Raw genomic sequence first — 14,361 nt, forward strand, 5'->3', positions numbered from 1 at the left:
TACTTAAAATGTGAAGGGCAAATATGATCCATAGAGTTAAAGTTTTAGGTTTTGTAGATGTTTTACTCCATTTAAATGACAGCAGGTCATTTAGAAATGATCCCTCTGTAACAGTCTTCCAGATTCCATTGGATTGCACAGCATTGAGATAGATAGATAGATAGATAGATAGATAGATAGATAGATAGATAGATAGATACATAGAGTTTGGCTCTGTATTCCCACCCATCTCTCATGTCAAATTGTCATCCCCACATATCAGGAGAGGGACCCAGTGGGAGGTGACAGGATCATGGGGGTGGATTTCCCCAGTGCTATTCTCGTGATTGTGAGTGAGTTCTCACAAGATCTTATTATTATTATTATTATTATTATTATTATTATTATTATTGCAACAGAGTGTCACTCTGTCACCCCAGCTGGAGTGCAGTGGCATGATCTTGGCTCACTGCAACCTCTGCCTCCCAGGTTCAAGCAATTCTCTTGCCTCAGCCTCCTGTGTAGCTTGGATTACAGGCATGTCCCACTGTGCCCAGCTAATTTTTGTATTTTTAGTAGAGACAGGGTTTCACCATGTTGGCCAGGCTGATCTCGAACTCCTGACCTCAGGTAACCCGCCTACCTTGGTCTCCGAAAGTGCTGGAATTATAGGATTGAGCCACTGCGCCCGGCCAGTTCTCACAAGATCTGATGGTTTAAAAGTGTGGCACTTCCCCCCACCTCATGCCACCATGTGAGATGCTTGCTTCCCCTTCCACCATGATTGAAAAGTTTCGTGAGGCCTTGCAGCCACACTTGCTATAAGCCTAAGGATCTCTGAGTCAATTACACCTCGTTTCTTTATAAATTACCCAGTCTCAGGTAGTTCTTTATAGCAGTGTGAGAATGAACTAATACACGTATAAACGGATTAGAGGCAGCACTGGCCTGAGTTGTGAAACTCTTCCCAGCCTAGTCCTGTGATTAGCTGGCTATATGACCTTGGGCAAGCTGCTTTGCTTCTGTGGGCCATGGTTTCATACCTGTAGAAAAAAAGAGCATGGACTTAGCTATTGCCTGGGTCTGTCTAGCTCCAAGACTCTGGCTTTTGTTAGGAATGATGTTGATGGACCATAGAACTGGCCCTGTGGAGAATCAGCTACATCTCTTACTAGGAACTTCTCATTCAGCCAGTTATTCCACTGCGGAGATGGTCCAGGACCATCAGAGCCATGCTAGATATTGGGAGGCTGCCTGTCAGGTGAACATGAGATTGAACTTATCTGTTCTGTTTCCTCCCTGAACATTGCTGAAGGTATATGCCCATCTTCAGGACTGTCTTACGGAGAGGAAAAAGTTGTGCGGTGATTCCACCCTGCAGTTACCTAACTTGGCAGGGATCTCTGGGCAGTGAGTACTCACAGTACAGTCTCCGCATCCCTAACCATGTGATCCTCTCCTTCCCAAGGAACCTGGAGACCATCATCTCATTTCCTGGGGGAGAGAGCCTGCATGGCTTTATACTGGTGACTGCTTTGGTGGAGAAAGCAGCAGTGCCCGGAATAAAGGTATCTTCCCACTTGATAGCACCTTTTCCTTTTAAATGAGCTTGAGCTTACCACTCTGCCTTTCCTGCAGTGGATTTCTCAATACAAATGAACATAGACCTTGTCCTGCTTAGTTCAAGTCTGAGAGAAGAGATCTAAGCTCTAGGCCACCGTATTTGCTCCCTTTTCTCAATTCCTATAAAACTTGGAATGGACCTTTTCTCCATTCAACAAACAGGCATTGTTTTGGGCAATGGGAAATTGGATCTAATAAGACAGACATTTTCCCAGCCCTGACAGAAGCTCATGATGGATACAGTGGTTGAAGATGGATTAACGTGGATTACAGGTGTGAGCCACTGCACCGGGCCTCAAACTGGAAATTCTTCAGGACTCAGACAGGTACCAGGAAGGCTGGATAGAAGACAAAAGACAGTGATGCAGCCTGTGATCAGCTACAGCGTTAATGCCTTACCTAAAAATATTTCAGTTAAGATTTTTGCCTTCCCTCGCTACCTCCCCCAACTGCTTTTTTTTTTGTTTGTTTATTTGTTTTTTGAGATGGAGTCTTGCTCTGTCCTCAGGCCAGAGTGCAATGGCGTGGTCTCAGCTCACTGCAACCTCTGCCTCCCAAGTTCAAGCGAATCTCCTCCCTCAGTCTCCTAAGTAGTGCACGCCACCATGCCTGGCTAATGTTTGTATTTTTAGTAGAGATAGGGTTTCACCATGTTAGTCAGGCTGGCCTTAAACTCCTGACCTCATGATCCACTTGCCTCGATCTCCCAAAGTGCTGGGATTACAGGTGTGAGCCACCATGCCCAGCCAACACTACCTCCCTTGATAAGCATATGTTTTGAGCACCTACTGTGTCCTCAATGGGGTGACCCATTGCTGGTATATTATAGCACTTTCTTTCTCTCTCAGTGGTTAAACTCCATGGTTACTTTAGTTCTCATCCATGTGTTTAGTGCATTGGAAGATACAGAATGAAATACCGGCTTTCTAAGTATAGTTCAGATGAAGTAGAGGCTCAAGGAAGACAAGGAAGTCTTCCCAGCAGAGGGGGTTCTAGAGCTGGGGGCTCTGTAGAATCTGTCTGTGTATTAGTCCATTTTCACGCTGCTATAAACATACTACCTGAGACTGGGTAACTTATAAAGGAAAGAGGTTTAATTGACTCGTAGTTCTGCATGGATGGGGAGGCCTCAGGAAACTTACAACCATGGAGGAAAGTGAAGGGGAAGCAAGAACCTCTTCACAAGGCAGCAGGAGAGAGAGCAAAGAGGGGAGCTGCCAAACAATTTTTTACCATCAGATTTTGTGAAAACTCTTCCTCGTATCATGAAAACAGTATGGGAGAACCCACGCCCATAATTCAATCACCTCCCACCAGGTCTCTCCATCAGCATGTGGGGATTACAATCCAAGATGAGATTTGGGTGGGGACACAGAGCCAAACCATTTAAATCTGACTTTATATGAGACTTTTCCGGAGCAAGGATGCCCCAGTTGGAAATGCAGAAGTAGAACTGATCATAATATGTGACAAATCTGAGAGACGAAAAGAGTAAAATAATAGTACTCAGGCCCTTGGGAGGTGCAAGAAGTAACAGTCAGCTGAAATTCCCGAAACACTTACCTAGGGGTCTGTCTGGGAGGTCCCCAGGGAGCTTCTGGCTGTCAGGCTGACACCACAGTGGATCTAGCTTAGGATGTTCCCAGGAAGTTCTGACAAACTGTCCAGTCCTCTCCTGGGTTCCCACAGTATGAGGCTTACTCTGCCTGCATGGACTTTAAGGAAGTGCTAATAAGTTGTATACATGAATCTCATTCCCAGGCTCTTGTTCAGGCCGTGAATGCTATCTTACAGCCCAACCAGGAGGCCCTGCTCCAAGCCCTGCAGCGACTGAGACTGTCTATTCAGGACATCACCAAAACCTTAGGACAGATGCACAGTAAGATGCCTCCCATGCTTCTGAACAATCTCCCAGGGGTCCTGGGCTCTGCTTGGGGGAAGGGGACCTGGAGACCAGGCATGTCCCGAAGGGGTGATGATACATTCATCCACCAGATGACGCTGGTGGATGATCTTTCTTTTAGGTTAAGCGCATATTATCTTGGAGAGCTATTGTCACAGCTTTGTATTCTCCCTCTCCTTTATATTCTCCCGTGATTAAGATGGTTTCCCTTCTGCAGTGGCCAGACATTTCTTAGGCATGTTGAGGTCTTGCCTGAAGCTTGAGAGGAGGGGATGGGATGCACAGCAATGTTGGTCATGCATGCCCCATCCCGCAGTGTTAGGTACTGCAGAGCGGTTTGTCTACACTCTCTAATGCCCCTTTTATTCTAACCCCCTCTGCTGGTTCCTGAGATGTCAGACCTTGGTTTTAAGCCTTGTCTAATGGAAGGCCTGTGCTCCCTTTCTGTGGCTAGGGCAGGCTGAGTTGTCAAAAGTAGGAAAGTTGTCAGAATCAAAATAGAGTCACTTGTGTTGAAGAAAAATTTTTAAACCTTGACAAATAGAGCTGGGGAAGGCTATAAAGAGAGAGCTCCCATGTGTAAATGCTTGATAACAAAATCTTTTCCAAAGGACTGAAAAAATCACCACCTTGCACAAAGGCCATCACACCTTACACACACACAAAAATACTTACACAATGACATCTGCCCAGCAACTGCCTTTCCAAAGTTGGCCTTGTGCCACCCTTTTTATTGATGCCCATAGCCAAGGATAATGATCTCAAAACATTTATGTAATTGTCCTCATTTTTCCTTTAAAAACTTGTGTCTTCCTTTATCTCTCTGAATACCCACATGGTTTATTATGGCACACGTATTCCCATTGCAATGCCCTATACCAGAATAAATATCCTGTTGCATTAGGGAGCCTCTCCCTGTTACTCTGGTTAACACAGGCATGGTCAGTTATGGGGCCCAACCTTCCTGGACCGGTTACAAATCTTATTCTGGTTACTGCATTCAGTTTCCAAAATCTGGGAGGCGCTTCAAATTATCCTCTCAGAGGAATCTGAAGAATGTATTAGAAGGATGTGAGAGAGGGGTGTGATTTCCTAACAAGAGAAAACCAGAGTCTAAGTATCCTTTTCCCTGAATCCTGCTGAAATCCCTGAAAGAAAGATTCTAGGAAAAGAGAATGTTTATAGGAAGCAGGACAGGAGGGAGGGAGAAAGACGCTGGGTGGTGCCGAGTTTTATTATCCTGTATTAAAAAAGTAAATATAATTTGTCATCCCAGCCTCTCAGTACTAGCAGAAACCTATGTGAAGTCATAGGATTAGGTATTATTTCCATTCCACTTCCTGGTTTTGTATTTTATATTTTTATTTTCTCTATTTCCTTGAATTTTAATTTTAAAGCTCATGATCACATCAGTAGGCCTTCCGCCAAACCAGTCCCCTAAGTTGTATGGTTGCTTTGCCAAGGTGAAATGAGATGAGATATGTTTTAGCTTTGCCAAGAAAGCCTGATATCCATCACTCAGGATATCAAGGCTATTAGGGAGATAGTGCAGGTGTCTTCAGATCACATGGATGAGCACAAGGAAGTAATTTTGGAAGATTAAGAGAAACCTTCCACCAGGTCCCAGTGCATGTAGCAGTAAGATGGTGCACTCAGTGTCTGACTGTCACAGGCTTTCCTAGGGCTCACTTTCAGACTCACTTTTGTATGTGTGTGTGTGTGTGAGATGGAGTCTCACTCTGTCGCCCAGGCTGGAGTGCAGTGGCGTGATCTCGACTCACTGCAACCTCTACCTCCTGGGTTCAAGTGATTCTCTTGCCTCAGTCTCCCTAGTAGCTGGGATTACAGGCAGGCACCACCGTGCCCAGCTAATTTTTGTATTTTTAGTAAAGATGGGGTTTCACTATGTTGGCTAGGCTGGTCTCGAACTCCTAACCTGAGGTGATCTGCCCACCTCGGACTCCCAAAGTGCTGGGATTACAGCTGTGAGCCACTGCGCCCAGCCCAGACTCACTTCTTAGGCCCAGGCCAACCCGCTGTGCTCTCCTGCTCAGCCTCTGCAGGAGGTCTCATTGTCTGAGGAGGTCCCAGGGCTACTGCCCTTGTTTTCCCAAAAGGCACATTTTCCCACGCAGACATAATTTTGTTTAAATGTTTTACTCCTAGTCACATTCATCTCTATGGAAAAACAGCTGAATGGATTGGACTGCATTTTCTAAGGATGGCCCCATGCCATCCTGCACGCTCCTCCACAGTGTGGCCTGGGCATTCCTTTCATCCAGGGGTGGACTCTGTGCCCCTGCTTGTGATATGCGTGTTGCCAATATAATGTAGTAGAGGGGATAGCACAGACTTCTGAGGCAAGACTAGAAAAGGTGATGCAGGTTCTACCTTGTGTCCTGAGCCACTAGGTAAAAAGTCCACCTACCCTGACATCACTATGCTGTGCAAACGACACAGGCAAATCACATTAAAGAGCCATGTGTGGGTTCCCCAGCTGGCTTCAGCCCAGGAGTGAAGGTGCCTTCAGATGCTTCTAGGCTCCCACCCCAACTTATGTCCCATCTTGAAGTCTTCCCAACTGAGGCGCCAGCCACATGGAGCAGAGACAAGCCATTGCCAACTTGTCTTGACCAGATTCCTCATCAGCAGAACACAGTGGTTGCTTCACGCCCCTATGTTTGGAGTAGTTTCTATGCAGCAATAGTAATCGCAAGAAATGAAGTTATAAAAATAGTAACAAACACTAGAAATTGCAGGATTTAAGGAATCACATGAACGCTCCAGGCATTGCCTCTGGTTTGTAATTATTAACTTTCTTCTGCATGATAAATGGAGCTTGGCTGGACTTTTTCCCTCTGCTTCCATTCCCCAAAATGGAGCATACCAAACAATAGCTTCTTTTAGAGCCCAACTTTAGCAAGAGTCATGAGCTGTAATCCCTTCATCCATAACTACTTCCGTCCAGGCACGTAGACCCCTTCACACTCAGGGCTGAGTAGAAAACGCCCGTTGTAGACTGCAGTGGCATTTTGGAGAGCCACCCTCCCGGTACCCGAATCCCAAGTCCTTTGTCCAGCTTTTCTCAGTTTTGTACCGTGCTCACTTCTGAGTGGAAGACAGAACCAGCCCGGTCTATTTTCATAAACTGCCCCCATAAAGCAGAAGTCCATACAGTACTATGTCAGCCTGCCACCACCTGCTGCCTGTCTACCGTGTGTGTCTGCAGGAGCTGCGTCCAGTCCTTCTTTGGAATTGGTTTCCAGGGACTCAGCCAGTTCTGAGCTTTCTGACTCATTGGAATATTAAACTATTTTCAGACTTTCAAGTGTTCAGATTATTAAGAGATGTGGTTGTTTTTTTTTGTTTTTTTTTTTTCCTTTTTTTTTGGCATGCTTACTGATAGACCCTGTTCTCTAGAAAGTAATGTTCTTCTCAGAAAAGGTGAAGATATTTTTCTCCCCCAAAAGTCATGGAAATGTTTGCCTTTATTTACTTCCAAATTAACAAATTAACAGAATCTCCAGTTTTTGCTTGACCCATTGGCACATTGGCAGTGTTAAGAACTTTTTCTTTTAGCAGTAATGAGGAGTCGGGGGTTTCTTTCTAACAATTTAGTGTATGCATTTAAATCAGGTTTCTTATTGAGTAAATTGGGGCTAAGCTGTAGTGTGAAATTCTGCTACTGTTCCTTTCTCATTAGTTCACTTGATATCATGGAAAGATTTTCCATCTTAGTCTGAGAACTTATTTTGTGTAAACTCAATTGGAAAGTAATTAACACTGAGATTCTTCTTTAATACATTCTATATGATAATAAAATCATACAAACATTTCTTTCTTTTCTTTTTGACCTAGAAAAGATGTTCACAGCCCAGACATGGTGGCTTAAGCCTGTAATCCCAGCACACTGAGAGGCCGAGGTGGGTGGATCACATGAGGTCAGGAGTTCGAGGGCAGAGTAGCCAACATGGTGAGACCCCATCTCTAGTAAAAACACAAAAATTAGCTGGGAATGGTGGCACATGCCTGTAATCCTAGCTACTCAGGAGGCTGAGGCAGGAGAATCACTTGAATCTGGGAGGTGGAGGTTGCAGCGAGCCGTGATCCTGCCACTGCACTCCAGCCTGGGCGACAGAGTGAGACTGTCTCAAAATAAATAAATAAATAAAAGATGTTCACAATATATTGTTAAGTGAAAAAAGCAGGTTACAGAACTTGCATAATATGAGCACATTTTAATGAAAATATACATATTTAGCAAAAAAGGATAAATGATGTTTATTACAATATTTACATTGATTATTTCAACACAGAGGATGATAGTTGATTTTACTTAACTTCTTCCCTCCTTTTGTTCAATTTGAACTTTCTATAATGAAGATTGTTTCTTTTTTTGTTTTTCTGGGACGGAGTTTTGCTCTTGTTGCCCAGGTTGGGGTACAGTGGCGGGATCTCGGCTCACTGCAACCTCCGCCTCCCTGGTTTAAGTCATTCTTCTGCCTCAGCCTCCTGAGTAGCTGGGAATACAGGCATGTGTCACCATACCCAGCTAATTTTTTGTATTTTTAGTAGAGACAGGGTTTCTCCATGTTGGTCAGGCTGGTCTTGAACTCCTGACTTTAGGTGATCTGCCTGCCTCGGCCTCCCAAAGTGCTGGGATTACAGGCGTGAGCCACCAGGCCTGGCCTGATTATTTTTTAAATAGGGTTAGAAAGTGAGGAAGTTATTAAACTCCGATTAACCCAAATATGCCCCAGAGGGTACTTCTGGCAGAGTAAATGCCTCTGTTCAGCCTGAATCTGGGAAATTGTTCCTAACTTACAAACTGGAGTATCCTTCAGAAATGTCATTCACTCAAACTTCCTTTTAGGCAGACTGCATAATAGCAATTTTTGATATTAACTATTTTTTAAAAAGTTCAGATTAATTAACACCAAAAGAATAACTGAGAAAATACAAATCCTCACTTTAAAAAAGAAACGACCAAAGTAAATACTAAAAAATTATACGATGTTATATTATCTAAGCTTAGTTTACTGCAAAGATCAAGAGCACACTAGTAGTTGACGGCTTCTATTCACACTGTTCATAGCCACTGTTCCAGCCATTCCCTCACCCATGCAAAAGGTCTGTACAGAAAATGATGCCTGACGGTATACTAGGAACCTTCACATTTCAATTAAAAGGTAAAATGAGAACATTTACCATCAGCCTATAAAATTCTTTTTCTTCTTCTTCTTCTTCTTTTTTTTTTTTGAGATGGAGTCTTGCTCTTTTGCCCAGACTGGAATGCAGTGGCGTGATCTCGGCTCACTGCAACCTCTGCCTCCCAGGTTCAAGCGATTCTCCTGCCTCAGCCTCCCAAGTAACTGGGATTACAGGTGCGCACCATCACACCTGGCTAATGTCTTGTATTTTTACTAGGGACAGGGTTTCACCATGTTGGCCAGGCTGGTCTCAAACTCCTGACCTCAAGTGACCCACCTGCCTCGGCCTCTCAAAGTACTGGGAATTACAGGCGTGAGCCACTGCATCCAGCCTAAAATTCTTCTGAAGGGTAATAGTACTTGAAGATATGGTTTGAAAAAAAAATTATATACTTACTGAAAGGGCACCATTTTACAAGCACTAGAACTACATTAAACTTCAATGAATTCCAACACTCTTAATAATGTAACTCAGAAACAAGTCTAGTGTTAACAAAAGCTCCAATAACTAAAACTACATTAACGGGCACAATGAACGTTGTAAACACCGTTAATCGGCACCAAGTTTAATAGGGCAGACAATATTTGCTTCTGCATTTACACTTACTCAGTTACACTGTTGAAAAATGGTACTGCTCAAGCTATGAATGCTTTACAAAGGAAATCATTTTAATAAATACAGCATGTGCTGAAACTCTAACTAAACTATCATGCAAGATGTATAACCAGGACAAATACAAATTTGTAATACAAACAACTTGCATTCGAGATGAACCCTACCTTTATATTTTATTAAAAGGGAAGACTTTATGAATTAACCCAGCTGCTTCCTGAATTACAAAAGTGGCATGACTCAATATGAAAGTAAGAGACTGTCTACAAATTTCTGACGTAATAAATTGTAATACACAATGCATGCAGGAGTCTTACAGAAGAATAAACTCTCCTAGGAAATAAAAATATTTTATACATCTAAAATCCAAAGTAAAAAAAAAAAAAAATCATTGCCAGATGCATTGACTTACGCCTGTAATCCTAGCACTTTGGGAGGCCGAGGCAGGATCACTTGATCCCAGGAGTTTGAGACCTGCCTGGGCAACATAGCAAAACCCCATCTCTAAAAAAAAAAAAAAAAATTAGATGGGAATGGTGGTGAGTGCCTGTGGTTCCAGCTACTCAGGAGGCTGAGGTGGGAGGATGCACCTCAAGGCTGCAATGAGCCAAGGTCACACCATTGCACTGAAGCCTGGGGACAGAGTGAGACCATGTCTCAATAAATAAATAAATAAATAAATAAATAAATAAATAAATAAATAAATATCATTTATGGAAAAGGTTCTCTAGTCAGAATTAACACCTCAGGCCAGGCGCGGTGGCTCAAGCCTGTAATCCCAGCACTTTGGGAGGCCGAGACGGGCGGATCACGAGGTCAGGAGATCGAGACCATCCTGGCTAACACGGTGAAACCCCGTCTCTACTAAAAAATACAAAAAACTAGCCGGACGAGGTGGTGGGCGCCTGTAGTCCCAGCTACTCGGGAGGCTGAGGCAGGAGAATGGCATGAACCCAGGAGGCGGAGCTTGCAGTGAGCTGAGATCCGGCCACTGCACTCCAGCCTGGGCGACAGAGCGAGACTCCGTCTCAAAAAAAAAAAAAAAAGAATTAACACCTCAACTAGTCAAGCATCAGGAAGTTACATTACAGCTACTTAATATACAAAGGGATACCTTTTCACCAGTCATTGTCTTCTGGTATTTCTATTCCAGAATCACACACTCTCACTTCCCTAAATTCCTCACCCCATCATTTCTTCAGAGCCTGGAAAGAGAATTTGTCGAACACCAGAAATCTCTTGCTATGGTGATACATAAACCATAACATTTGTTGTTGCCCAGCGGCAGGTATGAAGCCGGCTGGTGACTGGCTAGCAAATGCCTATTCCATAAGCTTCTCACTTAGCCCACCTGTAGCTCTGACTTCTCCACCAATTCCCTTCTCTCTTTTCATAGCCTCTCTGAGTTTCTGAAGGGATAATTTCAGAGGTTCCACATAACTGTTGAAGCCTACGGCAGACACGGCAAAGAGAAGATCCTCTCCACTGGTCATTTCCGTTCCTCTTGGGGACATCTTTCAGTTACCTCAGGTGTTATAAAGCTGATGAACGCACGTACACATTCTTGAACACTTTCTTGGGCATTTCCCATTTGAGATATGGCATGTTTCATTATCCCAGTGACATGTGCAATCAAAAAATGTATATTTTGTTCTCTGCAACTTTCTTTTGAACCATTTGTATCTTCATGACCATTCATGCTGTCCTCACTGTCATCATGAGGCAGTTAACATAATGACTCCTCCAGTGCAGTCTTCGGAAATTCCCGGTGCAGAAACACATGTCATACAGCGGTCCCCGTTCATCTCTACTGCAGCTCTGGCTGGCTCCCATGTCTGATCAGCTGTTTGGTTGGATAGAAAATGACTGCAAGGGAACCAGTTCCAGCGTGGAGCTCTGTTTCCAGGACTCAGACTCCCCTCCCTCCCATGTTAATGCTTTTTTTCTTCTTCTTCTTAATTTTTTTTTTTTTTTTTGGCAGAGTCTTGTTCTGTCACCCAGGCAGTGCAATGGTATGATCTCGTCTCACTGCAACCTCTGCCTCCTGGGTTCAAGCATTTCTTGTGCCTCAACCTCCCAAGTAGCTGAGATTACAGGCGTGCACCACCACACCCAGCTAATTTTTTTGTATTTTTAGTAGAGACGGGGTTTTGCCATGTTGTCGAGGTTGGTCTCAAACTCCTGAGCTCAGGAAATCTGCCTGCCTCAGCCTCCCAAAGTGCTAGGATTACAGGCGGGAGCCACCGTGCCCAGCCCCATGTTAATGCTTCTAAAGTTTGTCCTCACTCCTTTAGAAATTCCTTTAGTACATCCTTTAAGACTTCCTCTAGTGAGTGTCTGCTGTTGGTAAACTCTCCCCTCTAAAAGTTGCCTTATTTCTTCTCAATTCCTGAAGGATATTTTTGCTAGCAGCTATATTCTTTTAAATGTTGAAGATATCAGAACAATAGCTTCTGGTTTCCATGGTTGCTATTAAGATGTCAACTGTCGGTTTATCTTTCTCCCCTGACTACATGTACAAGTTTCTCTGTATCTGTCTACTTTTTGAGTTGTTCAATTTGTTGGCCTTAGGCTTCATTCTGTTGCTGCTTCTTCTTAATTTTTTCTTCTTCTTCTTAATTTTTTGAGATGGAGTCTTGCTGTGTTGCCCAGGCTGGAGTGCAGTGGTGTGATCTTGGCTCAATGCAACCTCTGCCTCTCTGTTCAAGCGATTCTCCTGCCTCAGCCTACCGAGTAGCTGGGATTACCAGCACCCACCAACACGCCGGGCTAATGTTTGTATTTTTAGTAGAAACAGGATTTCACCATGTTGGCCAGGTTGGTCTCAAACTCTTGACCTCAGGAGATACACCGCCTTGGTCTCCCAAAGTGCTAGGATTACAGACGTGAGCCACCACACCCGGCCAAAATTGTTAAACTTTTTATTTTCTTCCTCAAGAGGATGAGAAGAAAGATCAATTGTAAGCTTTAGAAGTCTTGCCCAATAGCCAATCTGAGAATATTTTCCATAAACATTCACTAGAAGCAGCCAGTGACCAAGGGTTGCTTTTGGTGAGAAGAATTGATTATTGGGGTCAGGAATAGGAAGAAAGCATACTTCTCATTAGATACCTTGTTGAACTTTGTAAATTGTGTGCCAAATGCACGCCTTACCTAAACTTCACAAATTAATTTCTTTAAAAAAATCAAAGATAATTTTTTAAAGACTTATTTAATTTAAGGTGATTATAAAACATCCAGTGGAAATATGAGGCTTTAAAGTAGGAACTGGCCAGGTACGGTGGCTCATGCCTGTAGTCCCAACACTTTGAGAGTCTGAGGCAGTAAGTTTGCTTGAGCCTAGCTGTTTGAGACCAGCCAGGACGATACGGTGAGACCCTATATCTACCAAAACAACAACAACAACAAAAAAGGCCGGGGATGGTGATTCATGCCTGTAATCCCAGCACTTTGGGAGGCCAAGGCGGGTGGATCACCTGAGGCCAGGAGTTTGAGACCAGTGTAACAAATATGGTGAAACCCCGTCTGTACTAAAATTACAAAAATTAGCTGGGCGAAGTAGTCCCAGCTACTTCGGATACTGGGGCAGGAGAATCGCTCAAACCCGGGAGGTGGAGGTTGCCATGAGTCAAGACTGCACCACTGCACTCCAGCCTGGGGGACAGAGCCACACTCTGTCTCAAACAACAACAACAATAACGAAAAAGAGAAAGAAAAATTAGCTGGGTGTGGTGGTGCGTGTGCCTGTAGTCCCAGCTACTTGTGTAGCTCATGTGCGAAGATCACTTGAACAAAGGAGGTTGAGGCTGCAGTGAGGAATGATGGCGCTACTGCATTCCAGCCTGGGTGACAGAGGCTGTCTCAAAATCAATCAATTAATAAAAGTGAGAAAGGCACAAAAGAGATACCGTTTGGTGGTCGTGACCATGGCTTGTCTAGTTCAATCTGCTGGAGTGGATTGTGCATCTGCAATGCCTTGCCCTGTGTGTCAGTAATGAAGCATTGGCCTTGTGACTTTTTGAGTGGGTTGGTAGTTAGTGAACATTAAGAATGTCATGTAAAAAGACTGGAGTCATTCTGAGTGTGAGGTTTTACAACACTGACTCAAAGAAATGATTTTCTGAGTTTTGCATTGTTTAAAAGCTACTTCCCAGTGTAAAACCTAAATTTCTGCTCCTGAAACGTTTAAAAAGCAAGTTTCCTGAGGTTTCTTCAACAAAATAATAATAATACTAATGACATAAAAATTTGAGGAGATGAATGTAAATTAATCAAGAGCAGACATTATATTTTCCTTGAGATTCATGTGGGTTTAAAAGGGAAAGCTACCTGACCAATATGTTTTGTGTTTTGCTGGACAATGAGAACAGGGACATTGGAAGACATCTGGCCAGGCACTAAACAGAGCTGCCATTTGGGCAGAAGTTTAATCCTTGGTATCATTTTTCTACTTCACTAGAAAGTCCAGTGGAAGGAAAAGCCACATGGGGAAGCTTCATCACGTTTGTGTGTAGATCTTCTGGGTTCCCTGCAGGATAATGTCATTGGCTTTTAGGAACCACCCTTCTTAGCCAAAATGCACACATTAAATGTGAAAGCAAGGGTTCTCCTTCACCAGATCCGTGCTGGTAGAGGAGGAAGTTCTCTACTTCATATTCTCTCAACAGTCTTCAGAGTCAGCTCCCACAATACACAGATATTCTTCAAGATAAATCAGCTGGGAGTATGAAAAGAATATCAGATTCAGAAGCAGAATATCTAGCTCTAACTCCATTAATAGCTGTATAACCATTATAACTATGCTGTATGCTATTCTGGGTCTTATTTTCTTGTGTGTTGTTGTTTGTTTGTTTGTTTTTTTGTTGTTTTGTTTTTGAGACAAGGTCTTGCTTTGTTGCCCAGCCTGGAGTACAGTGGCACAATCATGATCATAGCTCATTGCAGCTGCAGCTTCCAATTCCTGGGCTCCCACAATCTTTCCACCTCAATCTCCCAAAGTGCTGGGATTACAGGGAGAAGCCACCATGCCCAAC

General features: G+C 43.6%; 1 protein-coding gene and 1 pseudogene across 1 annotated transcript in view; one reads left to right on the plus strand and one right to left on the minus strand.

Annotated features, from left to right (window-relative positions):
- IDO2 (indoleamine 2,3-dioxygenase 2) overlaps nt 1–14,361 on the plus strand; it is a 73,495-nt gene that overhangs the window by 42,818 nt on the left and 16,316 nt on the right. The window contains exons 7-8 of the mRNA XM_023214496.2: nt 1,448–1,547; nt 3,364–3,481. Coding sequence (XP_023070264.1) covers nt 1,448–1,547; nt 3,364–3,481 — 218 coding nt within the window. The remainder of the gene's footprint in view (nt 1–1,447; nt 1,548–3,363; nt 3,482–14,361) is intronic.
- Nucleotides 10,511–11,048, minus strand: LOC111544076 (annotated as a pseudogene).

Source organism: Piliocolobus tephrosceles, chromosome 7, assembly GCF_002776525.5.
Source record: "Piliocolobus tephrosceles isolate RC106 chromosome 7, ASM277652v3, whole genome shotgun sequence".
NCBI lineage: Eukaryota > Metazoa > Chordata > Mammalia > Primates > Cercopithecidae > Piliocolobus > Piliocolobus tephrosceles.